The 25,724-nt window shown below is 43.2% G+C and overlaps 1 protein-coding gene across 3 annotated transcripts in view; it reads right to left on the reverse strand.

Annotated features, from left to right (window-relative positions):
* The window catches only part of CTPS1 (CTP synthase 1), a 42,547-nt gene extending 21,898 nt beyond the window's left edge, over positions 1-20,649 (reverse strand). For 2 of the 3 annotated variants that reach the window (XM_066269485.1, XM_066269487.1), the window contains exons 1-5: positions 20,590-20,649; positions 8,005-8,183; positions 5,837-6,007; positions 3,137-3,237; positions 1,973-2,089 (exon numbers count right to left, since the gene is read on the reverse strand). In XM_066269485.1, coding sequence (XP_066125582.1) covers positions 1,973-2,089; positions 3,137-3,237; positions 5,837-6,007; positions 8,005-8,183; positions 20,590-20,627 — 606 coding nt within the window. In that variant the 5' untranslated portion in view covers positions 20,628-20,649. Of the gene's footprint in view, positions 1-1,972; positions 2,090-3,136; positions 3,238-5,836; positions 6,008-8,004; positions 8,184-11,381; positions 11,516-20,589 lie in introns of those variants that run through there. The other variant, XM_066269488.1, reaches the window with a different exon arrangement.
* Between the last annotated feature and the right edge of the window lie 5,075 nt (positions 20,650-25,724).

Here is a 25,724-nt window from a genome sequence, read left to right on the forward strand (position 1 = left end):
AAGGGCCAGACAATAAATATTTTAGGTTTTGTTGGTTATCCCGTCTCTGTCACTACTACACAACTCCTGTTTTAACACAAGCAGGGAAATGAACATAGGGTGTGGCTCAGTTCTTTGGCCATGGGGCATAGTTCACAGACCCCTGGTTTAGATTCTTTCCTTCTCCATTGCTGGTATTTTGGGGAAAATCGTATTATTTGAATGTTAGAACTGGACCAATCCTCTAACTTTCTTGCTTTTTCTCTCTCTTGATCTTTATGCTCTACTTCTTAGGATATTTCTTCAACTTTCTTTCTCTCAAATTTTTCTTTTCTGCTATCCAATTTTTAATTTCCAAGAATTCTTGTCCATTCTGAGTGTTCCCTTCTTAGGGTATCCAGCTTTGTGGGACGCAGTTTATTTCCTCTTAATTCTGAAGATATTGATGACAGGTCGCTTTATTTTCTTTAAATTTCCTGCTCCCCACAGAGCCTCAATTTCCTCTAAGTTTCTTTTTTTCCTGTTGTTTTGGTCTCTTGCATGTTAGATACTTTCTCCAAACGTATGGTGATCACTGGCAGCCAGTTCATATTTAAAAGTAACTGGAAGTGCCCTCGCCAGATAGCTCGGTTGGTTAGAGCACCGTCCCAAGTTGCAGAGGTTGCCAGTTCAATCCCCAGTCAGGGCACATACAGGAACAGATTGATGTTCCTGTCTTTCTCTCTCACTCTCCTCTCTCTAAAATGAATTAAAAAAATTAAAAAAACAAAACAAAACAGCTAACTGGAAGTTCTGTGACAGTGGGTGGACTTGTCCACCAGGGTCCCCACTCTGGGACTCTGGCTGGCTGCTTCATGGGGGAACCTCTGAAGGCAGTGGTTCCCCTGGGCTAATAACATGCCCCAAGAAGAATCTTACAACTGCCCACACGGAAGGTCCGGGCCAGGCTGCGATGATTCTGGGAACCAAGTGACAGAAGAAGGTAGGGTGTCTCAAGAGCATAAAATTACACTTAACCTCATGTTTTTAGTTCAGTATTCCAGTTCTCAATCTTCAGAGAAAAAAAACTCTAGTCTTTTGCCAAGCTCGAGGGGCAAATGTCCCACTGTGCAAATTAGGGAAGGGGATGTTGGGGTCTAACTGCTTCTGAAACAGCAGTTATGAGCCCCACCCTTACCCCCGCTCTCAGAAGTACCATATGCTGCCCATTCCTGAGCCTCCAGGGGTTCTGCAGGGCAAGTGGGGTTGCTTCTCTGCTTTTCCTGATGCAGGCGTAGGAATCTAGGTCTTCTGGGTCTGCTAAGTCAGTTACTATGTGCCCATCTGCTTTCTGCCTTCCTAATTTTTGTTACTGTCAACTCTTTTCATAGTTATTTATCTTTGTGAATTTTTGTCTATAAAATAGACTGACAGGTGGTGGCACAGTGGATAGAGCATTGACCTGGGACACTGAGGTCCCAGGTTTGAAACTCTGAGGTCACCGGCTTAAGTGATCACTGACATGACCCCATGGTCACTGGCTTGAGCCCATAGGTTGCTAGCTTGAAGCCCAAAGTTGCTGTCGTGTCTTGAGCAAGGGGTCAATGGCTCAGTTGCAGCCCCCTAACCCCCATCAAGGCACATATGAGAAGCATTCAATGAACAACTAAAGTGACACAACTACAAGTTGATGCTTCTCATCACTCTCCCATTCTCTCCTTTCCTGTCTGTCTCTCTCTCACAAAAAAAAAATAATAATAATTCCCTTTAGTATAGTGTTGTGGGTAAACCAATAGACATGTTCAATCCACCAGCTTTAACTACAATGTCCTTGATTAATTTTCCAAATGTTTCCCACTGAATCTTTTTTAAAAGTATGATTATAATAATCTATAATTCATAAAGGAGTTTTTATTTTCTGTTTCCTGTAGCTCAAATATTTAAAACAGGAGTGAAAATCATCCTTTTCTCCCTCCTCTCCATCCCCCCAAAAGTAAAGGTTTGAATGACTTACCTGAGGAACTAGACTGACATGAATGTTACAGAAGTTCTCTCTTTTGACTTTGAACTGGAACTGGCGGAAGGCTTCAATAAAGGGCATGCTCTCTATATCCCCTACTGTCCCACCGAGCTAGAAGAACAAAGTTATTTTAGAGCAGGGGTCCCCAAACTACGGCCCACGAGCCGCATGCGGCCCCCTGAGGCCATTTATCCGGCCCCCACCGCACTTCTGGAAGGGGCACCTCTTTCATTGGTGGTCAGTGAGAGGAGCATAGTTCCCATTGAAATACTGGTCAGTTTGTTGATTTAAATTTACTTGTTCTTTATTTTAAATATTGTATTTGTTCCCGTTTTGTTTTTTTTACTTTAAAATAAGATATGTGCAGTGTGCATAGGGATTTGTTCATAGTTTTTTTATAGTCTGGCCCTCCAACGGTCTGAGACAGTAAACTGGCCCCCTGTGTAAAAAGTTTGGGGACCTCTGTTTTAGAGGCTGAGCACTAAACCTTCCTCCTGTGATTTATTTTTCTAATAATTATACTCTGTCATCTCAAGTTCATGATCAGTGGCAGTGTAATTTAAACTCTTTGGCCCCATGTAATAACTAAGAGTAATTACACATATTTTTTGGATGGACTGACCATTCCCCAAGGTTATCATGGATCTTTCCACATCATTTCAAGAAAAAGGTCAGGTGAAAGATATGCTAGGAATTTTATTTGTAGGAGAGTCACAAAGCAGAGACCTAAATCTTATTAGGTCTCCTAATTAGCCACAAATAACTTCTGTATTACAAAGCATCAGTTTATAAACTGCTAGAACTTCTTCGAGTCTCCTATTTGCGCAGGAACACTAAGGTCCAATAAATAGCTAGGATCAACAAAGCAGGAATACAGAAACTGAAACCAAGGGATAAAAGTGTTTCAGTCCGTACTATGTGAATGTATAAATGCTGAAAAAGGGGAATCACTTGGACAAAGTACCACTTTTGAAGCACAGCCAATCCACACGACTATTCCTGTGCCCTCATCTGGCAGTCAGGAGTGTCGCAGTCAAGAGTGTCAAGGCCTTTGCTGGGCCCTGTCTTACCAGATGCCGATGGCTGGCTAAAGGGGTGATGATGTACCTTTGGTCACCTATTCAGGAATCACAGAATTTAGAAAAGATTCATACATACCTCAATAACACACACTTGGGGTTCGAGGCCATCTTCATCCACAGGTATTAATGCCTGTCTCATCACCCACTCCTGGATTGCATCTGTGATGTGAGGAACAACTGAGAAGGAGAAAAGAAGTATGTGACTCACACTTTTCCGTCAGCATCGATGAGGCAGACACACTTAAGGGAACAACAAATGGCTGCACTCTTCGCCTTCACAGGAAGGCAAAGAGGCCACGAAAATATTTGAGATCAGCCCTAAATGGCCTGAACACAATCTTTGGGACCTGGCTGGGTGGCTCAGTGAAAACACACCATCCCAGGATGCCAAGGTGAGAGGTTCGACCCCCAGTCAGGGCACCTATCAGAAGCAACCAACGAGTGCACAACTAAATGAAACAATGAGTTGATCCTTTCTCGTCCTTCCTGTCTCTCTTTCACATCAATGGGAAAATTTTTTTTTTTTAATTTTTGGGGGCTCACACTTCCCACAGCCTCCTTTCCAGACTTCCAAGCTGTGGCTAGAAACATACAAGAGAATAGGGCTGAGAGTGGTGTCCTGACTCACATCAGAGCTCTTGCCCAAGCACGTCTACAACACTCAACCACATGGCCATGCTACTGCTTACAGCTAACGGTGGGCATGTCACACTTGGGAGCCATCCCAGGAACAAGAGAGACCAGAACCCAGTTCCATTATGTTTCCAGATTCCCAATGGGGAGACAAGCCACTGGAGAGACAGCCCAGGGCAGCAGAGGGGTCAGGAGCACAACATCTGAGCTCAGACTGTCTGCATTCACATCTCAGTTCACCACTTAGTAGGGGTGGATCTTTGGGCAAATTACTGAACTATTCTTTTTCTACTTTTTAATTTTTTATTTATTGACTTGAGTGACTTGAGAGAAACTTCAATTTGTTGTTCCACTTATCTGTGCATTCATTGGTTGATTCTTGTATGTGCCCTGACCAGGAATCAAACCTGTAACCTTGGGACGATGCTCTAACCAACTTAGCTACCAGACCAGGGCCTACTTACTATTCTTAAGCTCGATTTCCCTATCCATGAACTGGAGGTAACAGCTTCTACTTCATAAAGCTGCAAAAATTATAAAAGATAGCACTAGTAAAATGCTAAACAGAATGCCCAGTATGTCAGTGCTCAATAAATGCCAGCTATTGCTAGACACTTTAAGAAATCATAGCTGTCAGGCTTTGATGGCAAATTCTGAAGGGGCAGAGATTACTGTTTAACTTACTATGTATACAGCCAGCGGGGCCTCAAGCACAAGGATATTCATTATCTATTCCACACACAGCAGCCAAAGTGAGCTTTTAAAAATGCAAATCAGAGCTCACCACTTCCTGAGTTTATGCTCTGAGTAAAATCCAAACTCCAGGCTGTGGTCCCGTATGCCCCGTATAAACTGGCTGCAGCCCGCTTCACCCACCTCTCTGACCATGCCCCTGGGTCACTGCTCAGCCTTAACAGCTCCCCACCACTTCCATGACCAAGCCCTTTGCAGCTTGGGACTTTGTACATGTCGTGCATGCCCTCCTTCTCCCATTCCTCCCATGGCTGGCCTCTCGGCTCACACATCCTCTCCTCGGAGGCTTTCCCTGACCACCTGTCCAGCTGGCTCTCACTGCCACTTTCTCAGTCTCTCCCCACTCCTCTTCTGTCACAGCTCCTATCAGACATCTCACTCCACCTGTCTGTAACCTCCACAAGAGCAATGGCCTCTTTGGTCCCATTCATCAAGTATTCTCAACACCAGAGAGGTCTGACCACAGTGAGCCTTCACAACATATTTGAGGAATGAATGAATAAATGGATAACCACACTGGAGCCTAGAACAACAAGCTTTATCTTCAAGATCATCATAATTCCAAATTGATCCCTCTGTGTGTGTCAGGAACTGAAGAGAAACACTTTACTGATTCAGCTCCTTTAATCTTCCCCACATCCCGGAGAGGTAGACACTCTTATTATCTTCATTTTACAGGAAAAAAAACCAGATCTCAGAGAGGTTAAGTAATCCGTCAATGTTCACAACACTGGTAAATGGCAGAGCTATGCTATAAACATGACCTGATTAGCCCAGAATCTGGTCTGGGGCTGCTCATTGTCAGTGGGGCCTCTGGCTTTCAGTCCAATAAAGCCTAAAGCCAAGAGCAGATGTTTTCTCATACCTCACATGAAAGCCCCTTTTCAGTGGTCCCCAAAATCGAGACCTATGCCATTACACTTAAAGATCAGTGGTTTCCAACCCCACCTTTTTCAAACCAGCACTTTTCTCAAATGAATGGTGTGTAAAACCCCAAGACAGCAAACAGATACAAGGGAAGCTGGGCTGGTGGTAGCTCAGGATGACCCAGAGCCCCACTTCTCAGGCTCCCCCTGGCCCATCCGCACTGAGGGCTAGCCAAAGCCAGTGCACACAATGGATATTCTCTTCCCTATCACTGCTTACACACAGACACACACCACACACACACAGTCTGGCTTACTGCCCTAATCTAGTTGCCTTCATCACTTCACACTCATCACTGTATACAGACAACAGCTCTCTCAACTCGTATCACGCCCCTAGACTGACAGCTGCAATGTTATCCAGCAGCAATGAATTCTTCGAGTTACTTTCTGAGTCAGCTACAGGCACATTTCTGTAACAGCACACAGAAGAAATTCCGCTGTGAAGGCAAATCCAGTATTACCTTGGACAGTTTTCCCCAAATAATCACCCTTGCGCTCCTTGTTAATGACATACTGGTATATCTTTCCGGTAGTCAGATTATTGTCCTTGGTGAGGCGGATGTCAAGGAAGCGCTCATAGTTGCCCAGGTCCAGGTCAACTTCCCCACCATCATCCAGCACGAAAACCTCACCTGCAGTAAACAGTGAAAACGTTTAGGGTAAGTGAAAAACATATGCTGTGGCACAACTCGCGTGCCAATATATAGACACTTGACTAGAACAAAGTCTGCATACATGTACACGAAGCAAAGAAATTTATTTCTAGAAAACTAAATAGGACACAAAAGAAAAATCACCGACCGTTCTCCAAAAGGTAACTTCACACTCCAGTCTGTCAACAAACTCAGTCTGAATCAGGAAGAATTCTGAAACAGCATGGAATGGCAGGAAATCACGGCCCAAAGGGCTGTGGACACAGGGGACTTTATAGTTAGTCTGGCATCTCTTGTTTTCAACAAAGTCTACTACTTGAGCAGAGCAAGATTTGAAGTGTGATAAAAGCATGATTTGATTCAAAACTTAAACAAGATATATCATATACACTGCTCACAAAAATCAGGGGATCAGGGAACGTGCAGATACTTCAGTCCTTTCAGCCTTTTGTATGGTGCATTTTCACCAATGAAATAAAAGTTGGTTTCCATCTCATTTGCATAATCAAACTTTCTTTGACTTGTCATTTGCTTTTCTGATGTTCTTGTTTAATAAAAAAAAAAATCAAATGCTTTTTTTTAATCGCTTCATATTCACTTTAAAATATCCCCTAATTTTTGTGAGCAGTGTATATTAAGGACGTGTTGATTCTAAAAGCCAGCTTCTGGGCTACACTATTGTCCTAAACAAAGCTGTGAAACTGCAAAGTTTCCCTCATTCCATTAACACTCATTCCTTGAAACGTCATTCTAGAAATTTTGCCCAAAACAGTTCATTCCTACCATTACAGTAAAAGATAAGCTCAAAAACAGGAAACAAAAAAAAAATGTCTTATTTCTTCTCCTCTGCTCAGGAATTTTGTATGAAACACTGCTCCAGTACATCTCTCCTTTTCTGTCGCTATTTATAGTATTTCACAGAAAGGTTTTTGCCCTGGTGACACTCATCCTTATAGATGTGAAAAAATTTTAAAGTTTAAGAAGTACGTATGAACAGTACATCTACTCTCATTTTTAAGCAGTTAACCTTTTAAGTAAGTCAGACAGTCACACATGTATCACAGTTGACAGGTACTCTCCTATCTTCCCTTAACAGTTTCAACTTCTCACTCACCTTAAAAGATGCTATTTATATCATCCAAACTGTTAGCAAAATGGAATCTTCAGGTTATATATCATCTAACTCAAGCATCTATTATTTCTTAGATCTCTATCTACAAAGTGGTCCTTTAGCCTATTTGAATGAACGCCTCCACTGAAGGAACTCACAATTTCTAGAAGTCAGTTACCTCAGTGTTAGAGAGCACTTGCTATTATAAAGTTCTTTCTTACATCAGGGAAAAATCTATGTCTATGTCCGTATAACTTCTTTCCCTGAGTCCTATTTCTAAAGCTTGGGGTCATAAAGAATCGATATAACCCCTCTTCTCAAATGTTTGAAGGAAATTGAGTTACCAGATTACCTTTCTGCAATTGAAGTGACAAATTTTCACTCAGCCACCAAAAAGATAATCTGTTATTTCTGTTACAGAAACCTCTGAGCTCTAATCACTACATTGCATATTAATATTTCTGCTTTCTCTGTCCAGGTGAGAAAGCCATCATTCTGCTACTCTAAGGACCTTTCCAGAAGGCAAGAAATGCAAGTTATCTCATGCAAACTATACACAATTTCCAAGGGCTGACTGACATGTTCTCCTATGTACTACACAATTATTTTTAAAAAATAAAAAAGAAGAACAAGCTTGGCCTGTGGTGGCTCAGTTGATACAGCATTGACCTGGAATGCTGAGGTCACCGGTTTGAAGCTCTGAGCTTGCCCATTCAAGGCACATACCACAAGCAACCAATGAACAACTAGAGTGAGCAACTGGGTGTTGACAGCGTCTCGCTTCTCTCACTCCTCTCTGTAAAATCAATAAATAAAATCTTAAAAAATAAATAAATAAAAGAAAGGAAAAATGCACTTTGCTTACCATGTTCATAAGGAGAGAATGTTCCTGCATCAATGTTAATGTATGGGTCAATTTTAATTGAAGTTACATGCAAACCACATGACTTCAGTATTGTGCCCACACTACTGGCGATGATTCCTTTTCCAATTCCTGATATAACACCACCAGTAACTAGAATGTACTTCATTTTACTTTTTGACCTGCAAGAAGGAAAAATTACAGATTAATCAACAGATCAAACTTATCTAGGTTCAAATACCGGCTCTGCCACTTACTAGCTTTAACTCTCTTGGAGCCTTGGTTTTCCTGTCTGTCACATGACTTTCGGAAGTTGTTCTGTGGGTTCCTAGATCACTGAACGGCATTAGTCAAATATGAGTTGAAGAACAACTGCTAATCAAGTAACATACCTTTTTTATTAAAGCTTTGACAACAACCCTGAGAGGCAGCCTAATTTAAAAAGAAACAAGAAAAAAGAGCTTTAAAGCTATTGATAGAATACCATGCCCCAAATGTTGGCTGACATCACCACCGATGGAATACCTGGCAGGTAGCTCATTATCTTCCCTACATGGGGAAACCAATTTCACTCTTGAATGAACACTCTGATTTCCCTAAAAGAAGTAAGTGTCTTTGACTAAACTACAATATAGCACCAAGAAAACACAGCTCTTCTAGGTTACAGAAAACAGGATAAAAGGAAAGAACAACATTTAAAAGAAGTTGCAGTTAAACCCAAAAATCTTTTAATTAAAAGGTAGCTCTCTTCTGTAATTTAATAACAACTTATTCCTTGCCAGCAATCTCTCCCACCTCTGATCTGAGAGAGTTTTATATATCAGAGGAAAGGGATAGCAGATAATAAAGCAGTATGAAGCACATCATGGGCAGAGGATTCAAAGAGGGCAGATTAGATTAAATCCAAAGAGCGAGACAGTCGTGGCAGTGTCTGGAAGAAACAGAAGCAAGGGGCAGGTAAAACAACAGCACAGACAGTAAGTGGAGGAGACGGCAACAGGCTCACCAGGGAGAATTTATCACTGGCCCACAGCTTCAGAGGCCCAGAAACATCATTTGGTCAACAAATCTAAATGTGATCAACATTAAAAACACAATCACTGAAGAGAAAAAGAGAATGCTTGCTCTGGCACGGTCAGGTCCTTCTCCGGGAACACTTCATGTGAAGCCAAGATATAATAAAAATAAGCTAAGAAAAGGAACAAGGAACCGGGAGTTGTGAGTTCTGCTTGAAGTATTCCCCTACTCAGCTCCTCCCCAAAGCAGGAATGAACACTCTTGGCAAGGAGATAAGAAGGCTTAGAATGTCTTTGCCCTGACAGGAAGACACCGTGACCATGTCCTGCTCTATCCTCTATTGCAGCATTTCTAAAAGCATGCTTCTTGGTTTCTATAAAATGCTAATAGGATTCTCAAAAAGGGTTGGAGACAGATAAATAAGAGACATGCTGGAGTGCCAGTTAAACAGTTAATTGGTTTCTTTAACAAAAGACTCTGGGAGCCTTTAATAAGTTAACATTCAATGTGACCTCCAGAAAGGAGTATACAATATGCAGTTTCCTCAAACTTGTTTGACCCCAACTCCCTAACCTTTGGAGGAAACACTGTTCTGATGGTTCCCTTTCAGCTCCTTACTGACACATGAATATCAGACTCTGGCTATATTTTAGGTATGTCCTAGCTAGGCATATCCTGAAAACTATGCCTGGTCTTACTCAATTTTGGATGTTCCTAGAAATTCCTCAGCCACTTTAAAGTGAGTTTCAGAGTGAGAAGACTCATCCCATCAATTTTCATTTGAATTGCCCCAATTTTACTCTAAAAGGAAGAAAACTCTCTTTAGGGGTGATTCTTGCAGTCTCCCAGTGCCCACCAATAAACATTCAATATACTTAGAGACCAGGTGGGAGCCGACAGGACCCATCCACTCACGTTCATGGACTACCCATTATGTACATGCTCCTGTGCCAGACACTCTAGAGACCACAATTAATCAGATTTGGACCCATACCTCAGTTTGCTGGCAGTCCAGTTAGAGATTAAACATTTAGAAAGAAATGAGTCATCCAGGGATGGCAAGAGCAGAAGGACAACACATAAAAGGGTATGTATAAAGGAGGAAGAAAAGAGAGCAGAAAGTGTTGAGGCAACATCATGGTATGGTACCATGACCCGTCTAGGTTAAGAGAAATCCAAGGAGGGGACCCAAACTGCTCCTGCTTTGTTGCCCTGATACTTGCAATAGGCCTTGAAGGGCTGACTACAAGACTTAAAGCATGGGAAAGGGAACAACAGAGTGAACAGGAGGGTGAAGGCTATTGACAGAAGACAGAAGTAGGGCCAAGACAAGAGATTGGGGGAAGTGGAGGAGGTGGGAAATAAGCTGGAAATGTGGGCAAGGGATCCAATCACGTGGGAACTCCAATGTCCAAACTGAACTTTATTCTGAAGATGAAGGAGACATCAAAAGGTTTTCAAGCACAGAAATAACAAAAATCAAGATGCATGAGGAATTCAACAAAGGTGAAAAAAAGCTGCTGCTTTTTGTTGTTGTTAAATGTTGTGAGATCCAGTTCCAGCTCCGCCACTTGTGTACTGAGACCTGTCAAGTCATTTAAGCTGCCGGAAGCCCAGTTCTTACATCTGTAAAATGGGGTTGAGAATCTCCACATTGCTTGTCACAGGACTGCTGAGGATTCAAAATTATGTCTGTAGACGAAAATGCACCATGCAAACGTTGTGAACTTAACTTTAATATGCAACATCTACACAGTGGGCGGCTGGGAAGGGAGACGGCCGGCTGTAGAGCAGAAGGGAACACCACCGGGAGATGTCAGGCCCCGCGACTTCCAAAGCCCCTTCCGCCACCGGCATCGGAGCTCGCGGGAGGGGGCCGAGCCTAGGCCGCGAAAACCATCCAAGCCTGCTCGGACCTTGAACCCTCTACCAGAGAAGTAACGGCCGTGCAGTGAGGCCGGAGGGATGTTGGCCGAGGGCAAACAGAATGCAGACGCAGCCACGGGCTCTAGCGCTCTACGGCCCTCTCCATCCCACGACCCATCCGCGGCCTCCCGCTGCCAGGCCCCGCAAACCGGGCCTCGCGGCCTTCCCTGCTGCCCCACGCCCACTGCAGCCCGTCTCCCCAGGGCGCCCAGCCACGCGGCCCCGCGCGCGGGAGCCGGCTCCTAGCCGGCCTGGCCACCCGCCCCACTCCCGTTAGGCACGCAACTCATTGGGCAGGCCGGCTACCCACATCACCCCTGATTGGTGGGAGCGGTGTCTGTCACCCGGCGGTGGGGCTGTCCCACGCTGGGCTGAGCTCGCGCTGCCGATTCCTGTACCGGAGAACAGCTCCCCCGGGATCCCTGGAGTCAGCCTACCTGAGGCCCGCTTCTAATCCTCCAGTCGGCTAAGGAGCTAGGAGGGAGACGCGCACAGTGCGCCCCCCGACAGCCAGTGAAGCAGCCCAGCCGCATGCGCCCGGCAGTCTTTCGCGGAGGCGGGCCCTAGGCGGTGCGCACGCAGAGGCGGGGGGGCGGGGCGGGCGTGCGGACCCTCCCTAGGGCAGAGTCTGAGTGCGTGCGGCGCAGGTCTCCGAATGCGCAGGCGCGGGACGGACACGCTATCTCCATCCTAGCCTGGGGACCTGGTGAGGTGGTCCTTCGGCTGCTGAGACAGGAAAGGTAGCATTCGAGGCTGGGCAGGTTGTGGCATTTCTGCCAAGGACCTTTCGTCACTGCCAGTGGTTCAGGCTTTCTCTCTTAAGAGGAAGAAGGCCGTTTTGAATTCACATCTGTGACCTGGCTGCAGCCCCCTACTCCAGCAGCCTTCTAAAGAAGGCTAGATCCATCGCACGGTGTCTCTGAACCGCCCTACCAGTGAGCACGATGGTCACAGCTCTTGGTGGTGCGACCCCAACCCATCTCTCCCGGCGCACCTCCTGAGCCCCCGCCTTTAAAAGGGAAGGTCAAGAAGGCGGCTGGGCACAAGCTCCTTCCTCCTCTAGCTCTCCTTTCCTCAACATCAGCCCTGTGGTGGCTGCTTTAGCCTGACAGCGGTCCAGAGATACTGTGTCGTCCAGCTAAGACTCACTGAGCACTCACTGTGCCACACTGTGCTGGGCTCCAAAGGACCCTGTCTGAGGTCCAACGATGTAGTGAGGCCCACTGATCAGCTAATTACACTTAATGGATTTTCATAAGTGCTTAGGGGAGTGGGGATGCAGGAGGGGGGCGGTGCTGACCAAATCTAGTGGGGGGGGGGGGGATTGGAGATACTGGCAGGGAAGTCTTTTCTAAAAAAAGTGTCTTTCAAAGCAAGACCTGAAGTTTAGAGTAAGAATGAGTGAGGCAGGAAGAAAAGCCTGTGTAAAGGCCTGAAGCCGGGAGAGCCTCACACAGCTGAATTGGAAGGCCAGTGTAACTGTCTTGGAGAGAGCCAAAGGAAGAGCGGGTCATATGAGAGCGGGCTGGAGAGGTGGACAGGGCTGTACTATGCCGAGTTCATAGACCAAGTTAAGAATTTCTTTTCTCCTAGGAGCAATGGAAAACCATAGTAGCTTTTGAGGAGGAGTTTTTGTTTTTCTATTGAGTAGTGCATACATGCAGATGTTGATTTTTTTCTCTCAAATACTACACAAGGGTAGACTTGAAAAGTCTTGTATCTATACCCCAATGTTCCTATTCCTTAGAAGCAATTTGTGGCAAGTTCTTCTATATCTTCATTGAAGGATTTTTTTTCCTTTTTATTGAACTTATTGGGGTGACCCTGGTTAACAAAATTATGCAGGTTTCAGGCACACAGTTCTACAACACATCATCTGTACACTGTATTGTGTGTTCACTACCCCAAGTCAAGTCTCCATCTGAAGGATTTTTTTTAAAAGGTGTGATATGATCAAATTTGTATTTCAGGAGAATCACTCAAACAAATGAATTTCAAAAAACAAAAAAGGCTTCTGGCTTTTTCCAAATCTGGATCACCACTGCTCCTACTCTGCCAAGATGCCCAAATTGGACTCATCTCCAAATCTAAAACATGCTTGGGATGTGTTTGAAGTATACGGCCACACATTTTTTCAAGAAGTATTTAGTGATTATCCAAATGTCTGGAACATGATAGACATTGAGAATGTACTGCTGAAGAAATGAAGATACTGTAGGAGGTACAGAAATGAGCCATTTGCTAGTCACTCTTCTGGAGAACCTTGTTACACTCCCCTCTCTTTCCTCAAACCTCTGCCATCCCCTACCCCAGGGGTCGGGAACCTTTTTGGCTGAGAGAGCCATGAACGCCACATATTTTAAAATGTAATTCCGTGAGAGCCATACAATATGTTTAACACTAAATATAAGTATATGTGTGCGTTTTATGTAAGACCAACACTTTTAAAGTACAATAAGTCTCTGAATTCTTTTTAATAACATTGTTATGATGTTGCTAACCAATGATGAATAAAGTACTTCTTACTATTAATGCAACTTCTGGTGCTGCATGGTTTTGCTGATGGCTTTGTAGTCTGGTTGATATGTGGTGAGGTTAAGCTTCATGCAGGCATTGAGACTTCCATCCATGAAACGTGATCATAGGTTGGTCTTAACGTTCTTTAGATCTGAGAAAGACTGCTCCACATGCATACGTAGAGCCAAACGTTGTCAGTACAGCAATACTCACATGCTGCAGTGTGTGGTATGTGACAGAAGTGCGTTCCAAGTTTTGGCAATCAGCTGGTCCGCTGGTTGAAGTCTTTTTCATTTCTCCCCACTTGTGTTTGCTTGCCAACTCTGCTTGCTGTCATGCAAGTCTTTCCAAATCTTCATTCAGTGACTTGAACTTATTCACCCACATGTCTGAGGCCTTCAGGTCAGCAGCTTGTAGCTCAAAATCTCTGACGGAGACACCGGGGATGTAACTCAGGTCGGCGTTGTCCACTGCACACTTGTGTGGATGGGTGATGAACTTAAAAAGACGAGTGTGCTCACAAAATTTTCCAAAGCATGCTTTGAATGACTGCAGGAGATTAGATGTGAAGCCTGCTAGCTGCTGGAGATCAAGATGTTGAGCAGGGTCACTTGCTGTGCATGCATCTTTAAACTCTCCCAGTTTTTCAAAGTGTAGTAAATGACCTGTTTCAATGTTGGTGATGAAGAGTTCCAGCTTGTTTTCAAAGGCAAACACTGTTTGTTGAAGGGATAAGACTGTATTTCCAATGCCTTGCATTTTCACATTGAGCTAGTTCAGATGTTCAGTCATGTCCACGAGATAGTAGGACTTCAGGAGCCACTCAGTGTTAGCTAACTCAGGATGCTTGACGTTTTTCATTTCAAGAAAAGTCTGAATTTAGCTCAGACAAGCCACGAAATGGCTGAGCACCTTCCCTCTTGACAACCAACGCACATTGCTGTGCAGAAGCAGACCAGGATAATTATTCCCAACTTCATCCAGCAGTGTTTTAAACTGGCAATCATTTAAAGCTCAGGCAACAATAAAGTTGACCACCTGAATGACCAGTGACATCACCTCTCCAAGCTGCTTGCCACACATCTGAGCACAAAGCACCTCCTGATGTAGGATGCAGTGAAAACTTAGGATGGGTCTCTTTTCATGTCCACGAAGAAGCGCTACAAATCCTGTTTTTCCCCACCATGCATGGAGTACCATCAGTATACACCGAAATAAGTTTATCCATCAGTAGATTTTTTTTCTTTAGCGAATTCAGTGAAAGACTTGAATAAATCTTCCCTCTTGTTGTCTCTTTCATAGGCAAAACAGCAAGACTTTCCTCAGGTAGTGTGTCACCGACAGCATACCTTGCAATCACGCTGAACTGGGATAAATGGCTTACGTCTGTTGACTCATCCAGAGCGAGAGAAAAGAATGGTGCTGCATTTATATCCTTCACTTGTGTTGCCTCAATTTGATTTGCCATCATGATGGCATGATTGTGAACAGTTCTTGCCAACAGAGGCATGTCTTTTATTCGTTTATTTTGTCTTTATCCAAAAAGTCGTCAAAAAGTTCATTGGCAACATCAAGCATGAATGTTTTGGCATACTCCCCATCTGTGAATGGCTTTCTGTTTCTCACAATTGCTAAAGCACCAGCAAAGCTAGCCAAATTCCAGTCACCGTGTTGGGTCCAAACACGGAGTTGCTGCTGACTAGCTTGCACTCTGCACAGTAGCTCTTGACACGCTTTCTTCCTACTGCCCCCCGCTGGATATTTCGATGCAAATGTAGTATGGCATGTGTCTAAGTGCCGCTTTATATTTGACTGTTTCATTGATAGAATTTTATCATTGCATATTAGACACACTGCAGAACCTGCTCTCTCCACAGAGGCGAATTCCTCTGTCTATTCCTGCTGAAAAGTATGATACTCATCTTTTTTTCTTTTAGCCATCTTCTTCGTCAAAAGGGTTTCTGCAATTAGCTAGCTCACTATTTGATTAAAAGGAGGGAAGTTTACTTCCTGACCTCACAATGACCTGTGTACGTTACTCATTATCCAATAAAAATTTGGTGTTGTCCTAGAGGACAGCTGTGATTGGCTCCAGCCACCCGCACCCATGAACATGAGTGGTAGGAAATGAATGAATTGTAATACATGAGAATGTTTTATATTTTTAACATTATTTTTTTTATTAAAGATTTGTCTGTGAACCAGATGCAGCCATCAAAAGAGCCACATCTGGCTCGCGAGCCATAGGTTCCTGACCCCTGTCATAGACTCTCTGTGGGCTTCTGGGTGCAGCCATACTGTCCCTAGATCCTATCCCTAAACTATGTCTCTAACAGCCTTTGTAACAGCTTCTCATTCTCTCCTTAAAACATGTTCTTTACTTGGCTTCCAAGAAACCACTTTCTCTCAGTTTTTCTCCTTTTTCAAAGACTCACCTTCTGGATCTTCTTTCCTTCATTCTTTCCTCTTCCTGACCTGTAAACATTGGTATGCCCCAGGGCTGAGAAGATCCCCTCTCCCTCTGTGACCTTCCTCTAGATAATCTCATTCAGATTTTATTGCTTTCTTTTTTTAACCATTTTTAATTTTTATTTTTTTCAATCACAGTTGACATTCAATATTATTTTATATTAGTTCCAGGTGTACAACATAATGGTTAGACGTTTATATAATTTTTGAAGTGATACCCCTGATAAGTCTAGTACCCACCTGGCACCACACACAGTCATTACAGTATTATTGACTATGTTCCCTATGCTGTACTTTGCATCCCTTCACTGTTTTGTAGCTACAGCGGTGCTTCTTGTTCCCTTCACCTTCTTCACCCAGCACCCCCTCCCCTCCCATCTGGCAACCACCAGTCTGTTCTCTGTATCTATGAGTTTGTTTCTGTTTTGTTTGTTCATTTATATTGTTCTCTAGGTTTCACATATAAGTGAAATCATCTGGTATTTGTCTTTCTCTGACTTATTTCACCTAGCAAAATACCCCCTAGGTCCTTCCATGTCATCGAAAATGGTAAAATTTCATTCTTTTAAGGCCAAGTAATATTCCATTGTATATATGTATCACAACTTTTTCATCTACTCATCTTTTGAGAGGCACTTAGGTTGCTTCTATATCTTGGCTATTATAAATAATGTTGCATAAAGAATGCATAAATATATATTTTTTGAATTCGTGTTTTGGATTTCTTTGGATAAACACCCAGAAGTAGACTTGCTAGGTTATAAGGCAGCTCTATTTTTAAGTTTTTGAGACAGCGTCACACTGTTTTCTATAGTGTCTGCATCAATTTGCAATCTCAACAGTGCAGAGGGTTTCCTTTTTACCACATCCTTGACAACTCTTGCTGTTTGTTGATTTATTGATGATATCCATTCTGAGAAGTGTGAGATGTTATCTCATTATGGTTTTCACTTGCATTTCTCTGATGATTAGTGACATTGAGCAAATTTTCATATGTCTATTGGCCATCTTGTATGTCTTCTTTGGAGAAGTGTCCATTCAGGTCCTCTGCCCATTTTTAATTGGATTATTTGTTTTGTGGGGGGTTTTTAGTGTTATGGTGTATGAGTTCTTAAATTTTGGATATTAACTCCTTCTCGGAGGTATCATTGGTGAATATCTTTTCCCAATCAGTAGATTGTCTTTTCATTTTGTTGATGGCTTCCTTTGCTGTACAAAAACTTCTTAGTTTAATGTGGTCCCATTTGTTTATTTTTTTCTTTTGTTGTCCTTGCCTGAGGAGATATATTAACAAAAAATATTACTGAGAGTAATGTCAGAGAGTTACTTACCTATATTTTCTTCTAGGAGTTTTATGGTTTTGGATCTTACATTTATGTCTTTATTAATCCATTTTGAGTTTTCATTCAGACTTTAAATACCATCTAGATACAGGAAACCATTTGGAAGTTAGCAGAGGGGGGAGCAGATGATGGCAGGTAAAATAAAATAGGTGAAGGCGAATAAGTGGTACAACCTTCCAGTTATAAAATAAATGTCATAGGTATGTAATGTACAGAATAGAGAATATAGTCAATAATAATTGTAGTAAATTTGTATGGTGACAGATAGTAACTAGACTTATTGTGGTGATCATTTTGTAATGTATATAAATATCAGATAGCTTTGATACACACCTGAAACTAGTAGGTTTGTATGCCAATTATACTTCAATTAGAAAATAAATCTCTGACCCTAGCCAGGTAGCTTCATTGGTTAGAGTGTTGTCCTGACAGCCAAGGTTGTAGGTTTAATCCTCAGTTAAGGCACATACAAGAATCAATGAATGAATGCATAAATAAGTGGAACAAATCAATGTTTCTCTCTCTTCTTCCTCTCTCTCTAAAAATAAATACAACAAAAACTATAGATATATAGATACATATATATATATATATATCTGAAGGATACAAGAAGTTGGTGATAGTAGTTGTCTCTGGAGAATAGAAAGGTGTCTGAGGGATAGAGTGGGTGGGGAATTCCTTATAGTATAAAGTCTTTTTATTTCTACTTGAACATTTTTATCCTGTGTATGTGTTACATATTCAAAAAAATGAATAAAATAATACAAATAAATAAATATTTACATAGGTAGGTAGATATAATATTTATCTTCTGACAACTCTCAAATTTATATTTCCAACCTAGACTTCTCTTTTGGACTCCAGGTTTGGGGACTAAGCCCAGGGCCCTGAAGTCAGCCCTGTGCAAAGGTACAAAGGCCAGGTGCCTTGTCTTCGGGTGGGACAATTCCTCAATGCTATTTAGGATCAAGAACTCCCCCGGCATAGAATAAGGGTTAGACTCAACAAAAGCAGGGGTTGGCAAACTTTCTATAAAGGGCCAGATAGTTAAAACTTGAAGCGTTTGGGGCCATACAGTCTTGGTCACAACTACTCAACTCTGTCTTCATAGCACAGAAGTAGCCATAGATAACACACGAACAAAAGAAGTGCGGCTGTGTTCGAAACAGATTTGGTCTGAAGGCCAAAGTTTACCAGCCTCTGAGCTAAATGCACCTCTTGTCCAGCTTCTCCCCTGCTCTCTACTGCTTCCTTCATTCTCTTACAGTTCTCCCTGGAGACCATTCCTCTTATCATTCACTTGCACGAGAACCCCATCCCAAATTTTGTCCCTAGGCAACCCAACCTAAAACAGTACCCCTCCTACATGTCCCTCCTGTGGTACACTGGATGCTCACAGGGTGCTGAATTGCCTATTCTCTGTCCCCTCCACATCAGATTGCAATCTCTTCGACATTACTTAACCTTTCTATGTCTCAGTTCCCTTATCAGGTGCTGTCTTGTTCACCTTTTAATAACCAGTATCTAGCCTATTTAATTCCCACTGCTACCCTATGATGCAAACGCCATCATTATCACTATATTACATGTAATGAAGCCAAGACTGAGAAGCATAAATGCTGTCCTGAGAACACATGGGTAGGTTGGCCTTGAACCCTCTTTCTGTTTTGCCCCCACATTCCACCCATCACCAAATCTTGTTCCTTGATTCCTCCCGAGGCTTCTTTGGATTACTTGTTTCACTTCCATGTTGATATGCTATCATCCTAGTTTGGCATTTTAATATTATCTGGGTCAGTAGTGGGGCAGAAGAGAGATTACAACTATTGACTTAAATTTGTTACATTTTTTCAGCTTGGGGCTATAGTCTAAAATTGAAATCATTTCATTTTTAATAACTATGTAAATGGCACAAAATTCAAGAGGTGAAAAGGAATGCACAGGAAAAGCCTCCTCCCATACTGATTCCTCTGCCACTATTACCAGCTTCTTGTTTATCCTTCAACAGCTACCCCGTGCATAGGTCTAGACCCTCTCAGCTGGCTATGTGTTATTGTACTATGAATGTGTTATGTTGGATTTTCCTCACTTGAGCTAGCTTTTTTTAGTGTTATTTAGTGAATTCATTGATTCTACCCTCACTTTGCTCCTGAAAATGTTTAAGGCCATGTGTGTGTGTGTGTGTGTGTGTTTGTGTGTGTGTGTGTGTGTGTTTGGGGGTGTGTGTGTGTGTGTGTGAGAGAGAGAGAGAGAGAGAGAGAGAGAGAGAGAGAGAGAGAAATATGAGAAAAATGCTGCCTGGGTCTCCCCAAGCACAGCAGGTACAAGTTGTATTTTAATAGTTATTTTCCTTGTCCAAAGCTCCCTCTAGTGAGGTCTGCGACCTGTTTTTCTGGTTTACTGTTGCCTGCTCAGTGCCTAGCTGGTCCCAGCACATAGTAGGCATTTGATAAATATTTGTTCCACAAATAAATAAATCCAGAAATTAAATTAGATCCCAAATACTATACCCTTTCAAGAGGTGAGTCACAAAGTTGACTTTTAACTTCCCAGAATTCAAAACAAAAAGGGTCAGTATGATGTGTGTATGTGTGTGTGTGTGTGTGTGTGTGTGTGTGTCAGAGACAGAGAGAGAGACAGAGAAAGAGACAGATAGGAACAGACAGGCAAAAAGGGAGAGAGATGAGAAGCATCAATTCTTTGTTGTGGCACCTTAGTTAGTTGTTCATTGATTACTTTCTCATATGTGCCTTGACTGGGGGCTACAGCAAAGCAGGTGACCCCTTTCTCAAGCCAGTGATCTTGGGCTCAAGCCAAAAACCTTGGGCTTCAAGCTAGATACCTTTGGGCTCAAGCCAGTGACCATGGGGTCATGTCTATGATCCCATGCTCAAGCCAGCAATCCTGCGCTCAAGCCAGGGACTTCTGGGTTTCAAACCTGGGTTCTCTGCATCCCTGTCTGATGCTCTATACACTGCACCACTGCCTGGTCAGGCAGGGTCAATATGATTAAGTAGAAAAATTATACAGTTGCTCAGGAAAAAAATTTTTTTAATAACCTTTCACTGACCTCCTTTGTCCCCTTACTGGCACCCACAAGCCCCCTGTACTGTTTTTTCTTGTTAGCATTTATCATAACTATAATGATTAATGAGGTAATTGGTTTTTTGATGTCTGTGTTCTCTACCAGACTGTATTTCTTTTTAGAGTATATCCACAGCATGCCTCACATGGCCTACATGTAGCAGATGCTCGGTAAATGTTGACTGAATAAATTAAAAAGATCATTGTTTCTGCCACTGAGATCAGAAATTACCTTCTCCTGTGAGTCTTCATGGAGAGGACACAGGACATGTAGTGTAAAGATGAATGGTCTCAATAGCCTCCACACAGAGACACGCAGGCCACAGGCACAGGGCTGCTCCTTACGATTGTCAATACAGGCTGGTGGCAGTGCGACACGGTCCAGCTCGGCAAAGTGCTTCTGCAGAGAACCAGTGGGGTGCCAGTAGTACACAGCATGGGGGAGAAGCCACCTAAAGACCTGGCTTATTCAGGAGTAAATGGTAAAGCATCTTCTAGTGTTCCTCTCTGAAGCTTGTTCTCTGACCTGAGTTCTGGGTAGAGTTTGAGGGGCAGTGAATTCAATATTATAGTCTCCAAGAGATACATGGAATAAAGCTATTCTAGGCTCCAAATTCCATTCAAAAGCTTTTCACAATTGATTGAACTTGGGGGTAAAATTCATATCCACCCCAGAATTAATTTATGTCCTTCAAAGGGAATATGATGGCATGTCAGAATAATCTGATAGAGACACCTGCCTCATGTAGGCATATAATAATACATGTTACTATTATATGTGACTATTTGGAATAATCATACACTAGTGCCTCAATAACACATGTAGGGGAAAATGTCATAAAAGGGAGAGAAAAGAAACACTTTATAAAGACATGTTATTATGCAAGCATAACAATAAATGCTTAGTTCATAAATATACCATAGGTAACATCACCACATATTCCAGATTTGGGAACATAGTCTAATTTCTTGAAACTTTATTATTTTTAAATTTTTTTAATTAAAAAAATTTTTTAATTCATTTGAGAGAGAGAGCAATGGAGAGATAGAGGAAGGAGAGAGATGAGAAGCATCAACTCATAGTTGCTTCACTTTAGTTGTTCATTGATTACTTCTCATACTTGCCTTGACCAGCAGGCTCAAGCCTAGCCAGTGACCCCTTGCTCAAGCCAGTGACCTTGGGCTTCAAGCCAGTGACCTTTGAGCTTTAAGCCAGCGACATCTGGGCTCACGCCTGCGACCCTGGGATCATGTTGATGATCCCACACTCAAGCCAGCCACCCCTCACTCAAGCTCACAAGCCCAAGCTCAAGCCAGCGACCTTGGGGTTTCAAATTGGAGACTTCAGTGTCCCAGGTTGATGCTCTATCCACTGTACCACCATCAGTCAGGCAAAATTTTATTATTATTAATTTTTTTAAGTGAGAGGAAGGGAGACAGACTCCCTATAGTATACCCTAACAATGATCCACCCAGCAACCCCTATCTGGGGCTGATGCTCAAATCAACTGAGCTATATCCTCAGTGCCTGGAGCCAATGCTCGAACCCTTACAGCCACTGGCTGCCAGAGGGAAAGAGAGAGAGAAGGGAGAGAGGGAGGGGTTGTTTCTCAATGTGCGCCCTGTCTGGGGATCAAACCCAGGATGTCCACACGCCGGGCCTATGCTCTATCCACTGAGCCCGCTTTTATTACTTTTAAATAAAAGTAATGTGTTACATATGGAAGTAACTGTCATTTTGCTATCAACCTCCTGTAAGACTTTTAATGAAAATAAATAAGAAAATGAGATAAACAAATGCTTTTCAGATCGTATGTTTTGAGTTTGGGGTTCAGAAAAATGGCAAATGGGACTCATTGCCAGCATTCTCACCATGAGAACCTCTCCAGCCTCTCTTGCTCATTGAGGACCACTCCTCCGATACCCAGAGCCCAGTCCTTATCCGTTTGTCCCAGCACTCACCACATCACACGGAGAGAATTTGGATTTGCTTCTTTCCAGATTGAGAGAAAGAACTGCCTCTTCTCAGTTCCAGGAACTGCAAGAAGGGGTGGTGAAGCCTCCCCCAAATTTCCATAGGCCCTCCAGGATCACCTCAAACAACACATAATCTACCTAAAAAAAAAAAAAGAGCTTCAAGATAACCTCCCACCACTTGCTGCCAAACCTCGTGCTGCTCCTGCACCCTTCCAGAGGCAGAGCCTCTGTCCCCCGTGAGCAGCACAGGACTTGGCCCCGAGCAGGCCCTCAATAATCATTTAAAGAACTGAATCAGGATGATGAAATTACCTCGTGACTTTTCACCTCCTCGTGATCTGGCTTTTTTCCCACCTATTTTACCAAGACAAATGAGCGCCCTGGCAAAAAAAAGTCAATGGCTGTACATACTTCATTGGGTGGGAAGACTCCAAGAGAGCAATCCTTACAGCAGCCCAGCTTAATAACCCAGGGTCTCAGTGTTTCCAGGAAACGTTTCCCCAGGGTGATGTGTGGACTGATGATCACTGAGGGTCAGTGTGTCGATATTCTCCAGCTCCCTCTGGGCACCAGAGTTGAGTGACCTACCTGAACAATGCAAAGTGGATGAACAGTCAGGAGATTGAGAGATTTAGAAAGATTTGCATCCAGGAAGCACTCAGTGGAGCCATAATACGTCTATAGAACTCAATAGTTATAATTTCACATTCTGGGGCTAGGCTCCAGACATCTGTATCTCAGATCTCTCTGAGATCTATTTCTGTCTCCAATAACAACTCATCCTCCTGCCATTAGTGCCATGATTACTTGAAAGGCACTTTTTAAAACCTGGGGGAAAATAAGGACTCCTAGCATATCCTTCAACTACCGAGTTTATATAATTAGCACTTTAATTTCTGTTTTACGTGATGAGAGTTTTGAAAAATGATTCAACCTTTTAAAACACCTGTATTCGACATATATTTAACTAATTTGAGCTCCAAGAGATATGGGAAAAACACCCATCTATTTGTGGTTTAAATAACTGGAAAGACTGATGAGTGTGATATAGTAGAGATGATGTTATCCTGGGGGAAAAGTTTAGAGCTGGTTTTTAAATATATATTATTTACTTCTATCTTGTAAACTTTGTTTGAAGTATGACATACAGATATCAAAGTGTAAAAAACAGAAGTGTGCAACTTGGTGACATTTTGCATATCTGACCACACCTGTGTAACTTGCACCCAGACCAGGAAACAGAACATTACCAGCACCCCAAGCCCCCTCATTCCCCTCCCAGTTACTACTACCCCAAGTATATCCTCTACCCTAACTTCTAATACCATCTACTGGTTTTCTCAGGGTTCTTTTTAAAGCTAAACTAGGAATAACATGGTCATCTACTGAGGCACTTCATTTTTTTCAAGAATCTAAGACTCACCACACTCTGTTGCTCTCTGATGAAGTGTACCTGTCTCCTCTCTCCCTCCTTCAGGCTGGATTCACTTCCTTTTTTAGGGAGACAAATCATTTCCCTGATGCAAGCAGAGCAAACAAGTCAGCAAAATAGGAATCTACTTCCCTCATTTATTTACAGAGTTTCTATCGGCATCTCTCCTGTGCCCAGTGCTGTCCCAGGCACGAGAGTAACAAAGGCAATTACAATACTGAAGTCCCTGTAGTACTGAGGAAAGTAGAGGGGTGCCTTGGAACCCCCAAAGGGGCATCTAACCCAGCCAGGTGGCCAAGAGAAGCTTCCCAGGGCAGTGTCTCTAAGGACAGGCAGGTGCCAACACAGGGAAACAGGGAGGCCAGGCTAGCGGAGTGGAGGAATTGGGAGGGGGACTGCAGGGAGGAGGATCATGAACTGAGTCACAGAGGAAGGAGAAGCTCATCCACTTAGGGAACTGCAGGTTATTCCGCGTGGCGGAAGACCACGGTGGTGAGAAGACCTTACTGTGGTAGCTGAACAAGCACATCAGACTTTCCCTCCCCACTGAAACCTCACCAAAACTCCAATAAGAGGTAAAGGGGGGCCTGACCTGTGGTGGCGCAGCGGATAAAGCATCGACCTGTAACACTGAGGTTGCTGGTTCAAAACCCTGGGCTTGCCTGGTCAGGCACATGTGGGAGTTGATGCCTCCTGCTCCTCCCCCCTTCTTTCTCTCTCTCTCTCTCTTCTCTAAAATGAATAAATAAAGTCTTTTACAAAGTTTATTTTAAAATAAAAAAGGTAAAGGGGGCCAAATATATGGTAACGTAAGATGATTTGATTTCGAGTGATGGGCACACAAAGCAATATACAGATCATGTGTCATAGAAATGAGAACATGAAATCTATATGATCTTATTAACCAATGTCCCCCAATAAATTTAATTACAAAATAGAAAAAGAAAACAAGAACAGAGAATAGAAAGCTATCTACTGCTAAAAACAAAAAAATGCACTTAAAAACACATAAAGGTGGGAGAACAGGACAGGTGACAGGATGACACATTTTGGAAGCAAGAAGTTAGATGAATGAATGAAAACTAAGCAAACACAAATAGAAGGAGTCAAGAGAGTGAAGATCCGAAGAGCCAGATAGGGGATCAGAGAGTCAGTAATAAATCCTTCTGAAAGAGATTAATGGTGGACCCCATGGAGCTTGCTGGGAGGCAGAGAAGCCAGGCGCTTCTGGCCTCTGGGTGGGGGACTTGTGCAGAGACCTCTAGGAGGCTGCAGCCTTGGGGCTGCTACCACTTAAGAGGTTCAAGCCTCTGGTGGTGGGCCTGGGGCCACTGTGGACACCAGGGCCAGCACTGGGAAGAGGAGCTGAACGTGGACAGAAGACAAGTTGGAACGCACCAAGTGCTTTTATTATTATTATTATTATTGATTTTAGAGAAAGAAAAACATCAATTTGTTGTTCCATTTATTTATGCATTCATTGGTTGATTCTTGTATATGCCCTGACCAGGGATTGAACCCACAACCTTGGAGTATTGGGACAACACTCTAACCAACTGAGCTACCTGGCCAGGACCCCACCATGTGCTTCTGCATCTGTCACCATATCGCCGCTTGAGAGGACAGCGGCCACTGCTTGACTCTTACCTCCCAATCCTCACAGCGATTCCGCCTGTGGCCCTCTCTCACAGGACCTCCATGGGGCAGGGGGTTCCAGGAAACATCTTTTCAATTTAACCAAGTTGAAAGTAAAATTTGGAACAAGTTTTAAGCGCAGGGGGCAAGAAGTCAGAAGGAAGCCAGACCTGACTGCTCAACAGAGAGAAAGAAGTTCCGTGCTGCTCCCGCTGCTGCAACTTCGGGTTTCTGTTCCTTCCGCTGAATGCCTATGCCAGGTGAAACACCCTCTGCTTATCCACTTACACTTGTCATTTTACAAATTTCGAATCCCTCCAAGC

This window comes from Saccopteryx bilineata, chromosome 3 (genome assembly GCF_036850765.1).
Source record: "Saccopteryx bilineata isolate mSacBil1 chromosome 3, mSacBil1_pri_phased_curated, whole genome shotgun sequence".
Lineage (NCBI taxonomy): Eukaryota > Metazoa > Chordata > Mammalia > Chiroptera > Emballonuridae > Saccopteryx > Saccopteryx bilineata.